Source organism: Echeneis naucrates, chromosome 17 (assembly GCF_900963305.1).
Source record: "Echeneis naucrates chromosome 17, fEcheNa1.1, whole genome shotgun sequence".
NCBI classification, from domain to species: Eukaryota; Metazoa; Chordata; class Actinopteri; order Carangiformes; family Echeneidae; genus Echeneis; species Echeneis naucrates.
In genome coordinates this window covers 86,254-91,919 of record NC_042527.1, presented here as the reverse complement: position 1 = coordinate 91,919, position 5,666 = coordinate 86,254, and the positions used below count along the sequence as shown (strand labels likewise).

The 5,666-nt window shown below is 40.3% G+C and overlaps 1 protein-coding gene across 1 annotated transcript; it reads left to right on the top strand.

Moving 5' to 3' along the window:
* Window positions 1-900: 900 nt before the first annotated feature.
* On the top strand, window positions 901-4,386 carry LOC115058177 (proenkephalin-A). The gene is made up of 3 exons (XM_029525501.1): window positions 901-952; window positions 1,419-1,565; window positions 3,787-4,386. The coding sequence occupies exons 2-3, from the start codon at window positions 1,422-1,424 to the stop codon at window positions 4,384-4,386; spliced, it is 744 nt and encodes a 247-aa protein (XP_029381361.1). The 5' UTR covers window positions 901-952; window positions 1,419-1,421.
* The last annotated feature ends 1,280 nt before the right edge of the window (window positions 4,387-5,666 follow it).

The window sequence follows — 5,666 nt, the reverse complement described above, 5'->3', positions numbered from 1 at the left end:
CAAGCAGTGTCATGCCGATGTAAAAAATCATATTCTGTACTAAGGTGCTGCTCGCTTCAAAGGCTGGGGAGTGAAATGACAAAATGCATGAATCATTTTCTCATCTATGATCAGACACCAAACTGATACGCACCATGATAAAAACCAATATGGCTCAGGTTATTAAATCAATGGCTGGAACTTATCAGATTTTAAGAACCCATGAAGCAACACGTTCAAAACACACGGAGCTGCTTGCTCTGCACCTATCAATAGCCTTCTATATGTGGTAATTAATCTTTGTTAGTGATGAAAATCCCCCAAAAAATACACACTCGCGCGTGCACACACAAATAATTGAATATTATTCCCACTGACTGGATGGTAGATTGCCATTTATTATTGTTATTATCTATATCAAAAGCTTCCCGAGAAGCAATGAAACAGATGACTCGTGACAGAAATGTGCGAGTGTTTGTGGTAAAGAGAGAGAGCTCATGACGCCTATGAACCCTTCCACCCCATACCCATTTGCTCCAGTGACGTAAGACACGCAAACCACTCAAACAAGCCCTGAGCCTCAGCTCCGCACCGAAGACTGGACGGACTCAGGTGTAGCACAGCAACTGTTGCACGGCCCGGCTCTCTGCTCTCTGCCGCGGAAATCCAGCGCAGCGCGCGGACTCACCCAGCGAAGGAGAGAGAGCGAAAAGAAAGCAATTAGTGCGTGTGTGTGTGTGTGTGTGTGTGTGTGTGTGTGTGTGTGTGTGTGTGTGTGTGTGCGAGAGCGTTTGCTGATTGGTTGCACCGTGATCGCTCTGCCCACTGCGCGCTGCTAACGAAGACGCGCGTGGATATATTGGGTCCGCCAGCACGAGCCCATCTACAATCTCCCACTCCGCCGGTTCCCCTGAGGGCGCGCGCGGACCAGCAAGATACGCAACGGCTAAAGTGAAATAAAACTAAGACAGAGGTAAGATACGAACTTTTCATTTACAGCAAGTTACTACTATTACTACCGCAACTGCCACTACTCCACATTCAACTGCTAAAGCCCATACAACCACTAATAATCACAGTGGATTCACTGACCCAAATGACATCCATCCACTTGACAACCTCATACTTTATGGGATGTTTTACATGAATTATTACACATTTATTAAAATAATAAATAGATCATTTCCCACAGTTTATACATTTTTAATAGTACATTTTGATATACTGATTGATTAGCTGTGATAAGGAGCCAGTAGTAGTGGTTGAACAGTCTTAGTGGAGACAATAACACTGATACATGTTTTTTTTTTTTTATTTTAACAACTGTGCCTTTCTTATCATACAATTTCATGTTTTTCTTTTCAAATGTTTCATGTAAGCAATCAGGCCAAGTTAAAAGGTTTTGGAATTAGTCTATTTGTCTGATTTCTCCCCTACAGTCCATGGCTGCCCTCACACACAGCAGCTGTATGTGGATGTTGGTTCTGGCTGGGAGTTTGTTGCTGGTGGTAGGATCAGACTGCGGAAAGGAGTGTGCACTGTGTGTGTACCATCTGCTGGAGCAGCAGTCTGGTTTCTCCTCCCTGGTAATGTCTCTATATTTGATAATCACTGTAAAGTTAACTTGTATTTCTAACACACTGGGAGAAAAACTAGTCATTTTGATCAAATGGAATCAGTCAGTCATTTGTGGGAAGCAGGCACAGGAATCTGGTTTTTCCTCCAAATAAAATCTTGTTCATGTAGTTTCATTGACTGTAATAGATCTGTATATTTCTCCTTCCTTTTTCTCCTTTTGCCATCTCTTATCCCTTTATATGTATCCTCCTGTCCTTTACGGAGTCATTTCACGTCTCCTCCTTTGCTCTTTTCCTCCGTTGTCCTCAGTTTTTAAGACACCTGCTGTCACATTAACACTCTTCCACTGATTACAGAAATAATGCCTTAGAAATATCACATTGTTCACTTTTTGCATTTTACTTAATAGTTTTCTCCTTTCCTGTTCCTTTTCAGTTTTGTTACTCTGCCCTAAATGTGTAGCCATAATTATCTATATAATATATTATTACATTATTGAATTTCTCTGAAAATATTCAGAATGTGATGTGTTGAACATGCTGTAGGTTTCGTAACAGTGACTTGATTTCCCATATGTTGTCTAACAGGGTTCATGAGCACAGCAGAGTGTTTTTTCTCTCTCTCATAATTCTATATCAGTGTCTTTGCATAATTGAGGCGAAGTCATTTAATAAGTAGAGTTGAAATGCAACTGCAGACTAACAAGCTTATTTTATCTCCTGTTAGTATACAGTTTACTCTATATTAACATGAATTAACAAGTGTTTTATTCACATTATTACTGTAATTTATTAGCATTTACAATTCATATTCATACATTTATCATGCCTTAATTTGAGCAATGGGCAGGGTCTCCCTGTATGAAAAAAAAAAAATATTTAGGGTTAAGAGGAAGAAGGGAGTGACATACCCAGATTAAATATGTCATAAAATATGAGAAACAGACCATGTTTTGTTTTTCACATCTTCAAGTCTTGACTACAAGTACCATAATTTTCTATCATGTCCACTAGAGGGCCCCACTACCATCCATCATCCTGGCCCCTCGGGTGCCAATAGGACTTCAATTCAATTTTCCTGTTCATTAATTTTCGTCTTTATAAGCCAGCAGCACTGATAGCTCAGCAAGAATCCCTTCCCCGCTCCACCGAGACAAGACTTGGTGATGCTCATAGAGGTGAAATCTAATGGCACTTGTGACATAAGGATTAGGTCAAATCAGGAGCCCCAGGGGCCCATCAGTCTCACCTCTTGTGTGGGTTTTGGGGGTGGGAACATATTAGATGCACATGACTCTGAGTAACAGGATGAGACAGCTGGAGATATAGTATTTTATAAGTTGTTAAGGGAGCAGTTTAAGGGCATTGCAGAGAAAGTGGTGCGTTGTGTTCCTCCAAAACATCTGTTGACTGTTGCAATCTCACTTTTGTGAACAGCTTTTGTCTTCTGTGCATTGTTTCTTGTGTGTTGTTCTCGATCTGAATTCAATCTTGGTTGCAGCACACATACAACAAATGTCAAAGGTCTTTTGAATTTCAGAAATGATTCACCAAGTCACATTGTTATGGCTTATTGTCACTAAGGTGGGGAAATGAAACAGCAGTGATAGAGAAGTGCAAAATAAAACATGTCTTTGGTACATTTTGCCATGATCCAGTTGACAGGATGAATTAGGAAAATTCCATGTAAACAACATGTAAACAGACTAATATAGATTCAGTTTTTATGTTCTCAATTATTTAAGTTCTGAAATATTTTTAGTGACATTTAACTATTACCTCTAAATGGCATAAGACGTGGAATTTGGATGGAAGAGATTTAGATTCCACCAGGCAACTGGGCAACTTGATAGTGTTTCTTCATTAGACCACATTTCTGGTTAAATGCCCACATTTAAAACGCTAAACCTTTAGCTAAACCTTAGTTTGCGCTCTATGATGCAGTCACTAACTTTGGGGCTTTAAAGCTGGTCCACAGATACATTCATGTCCCAGCATGTTGCGCACTGGTGAGCTGAGCTGTTGTAATTTCATCCCGCATTTTGCAATCCTCAGTGTTTGGATCATCAAGGTATCTAACATCTTAACACTAGCTCCGCACTTGATGAAGACTTTGGACATTCTTCTCCCATTCTCAATTCCATAAAGAAGGCAAAGAAATGTATTTTTCAAAAAGCACACATTGAATGGATCCCTGATTATAAAAGTTAAAGTTCTGTTTTTTTTCCAGACATGCTCACTCGAGTGTAATGGTGGGTTGGACAGCCAGAAGCTCCGCATGTGCCGCGACTTACTTTTGGAGGAGCAAAACCACAGTCCTTTGGATACTGACCCTCGGCAACAGCAGGAACAGGAAGCAGCAGGTGCTGTGATAGCTGAAAGTGAAGATGCAACGTTACCAGAAAACCGGATGGCCAAAAAATATGGAGGCTTCATGAAGCGTTATGGTGGTTTTATGTCTCGCAGGTCCTCCTCTCCTGAGGGGGCATTAGAAGATCCTGGAAACCAGGATGAAGAGGAAAATGTTCTCCTGGAGATCCTAAAGATCCTGAATGCTCCAGCCCAGCAAGGCAATGAGGGAGATGGTCAGGGAGAGGAGGCAATGAAGAGATACGGAGGTTTCATGCGTCGGGCTGAAGGTGGGGTGGCGCAGAGTGACCTGCTGGAGGCAGTGTTAGGCCGCGGCCTCAAGAAGCGATATGGGGGCTTCATGAGGCGTGTTGGGAGGCCTGAGTGGCTGGTGGACAGCAACAAGAGCGGAGGAGTGTTGAAACGAGCCTGGGAAAACAGCAGTGAGCTACAGAAGAGGTATGGCGGGTTCATGGACTAGAATGTCATCGTTATGACCATTCAGTCCCACCATCCCTTCAGCTCCTTCTCCACACCCAGTCACCTTGTAGTCTGGACTTGTTTGTGCCCGAATCCACTCCCTTTGCTAACTTCATTGCATTATCTGGCATTGTATAACATGCTGCTGCCTACTTCACTGGATCAACTGTTCTTGTAATGATAAAAAAAGATAAACATAAATTGTTAAAATGTACACCATCAATATTTGGTCTGTTTTTGTTTTTCATTTATTATTTATTAAAAGAGTCTTGATTGAGGTGTGTTGGGTGAGTGTATGTTGAGTTTATGGATATGGAATCAAGTCAAGGGGTTATTAAAATATGCAAATATTTGTTGTATTTACAAATACAATAACATATAATATATGACCAAATTGGACATGGGTTGAAATTAGATGAAATGGCAATATAGCAATTAGATCATAGAACAGATTTAACTGACTTAATGATAGATCACATTGTGGACGTTTGCAAATTTAAAATTTAAATTAATTTAATATTAAATCGTAAATTACAGAAAATCTATTTAGATTTTTCAGTCTCATTAGATATTTTTCCCTAACAAGTCACCATTTCTCCACCAGCCTCCACCCAGATCCTCCCTTTATATTCCGCAAAAAAAAGTGGCGTATGAACAATGGCAAACTTTAAGGAAAAAATAATTCAGTCTAACACATTTTCACTGAAGGATTTAGGGCACATTTCAGGTTCAAAAGGCGTTCAATTGGATCCCGGTCATCTGCAGAATAATGCTCAACTCCTTGAAGGTTTGATCTTCATTAAAGCTGTATTCATGGAAAGAGCTGTTATAAACGACTGGAATGGGCAAAGTTCCCTTACTGAGTTTGAAGCTTCATTGAGTGTTGTCCATCAATCATGCATTGATAAGAAAGAAATGATTCCACCTTAAAAGAGTCAGGTAGCTCGTTGCCTCTGAGCAGCTGAATGAATTAAATGATTAGGTAGTAAAGATGAAAAAGCTTATCTTTTGCATCTTCACAAAATAATCGATTGTCCACCGATGAACGAGTGAGAACAGGGAGAGAGGAGAGGAGTTGGGAGAGACAGAGACTTTGGAAGAACATAGTTAATGAATGCAGTACACATACTCAGAAGTGGGAGAGAGTGATTTAGGAGAAGCACACTGTAATAAATTTCACTGTAAAATAACAGTAAAATACTGGCTGCAGGGACGCCAGTAATTTACTGTTATTTTACAGTCCATGTACTATAGTTTATTTTAACAGAATATTACCGTATA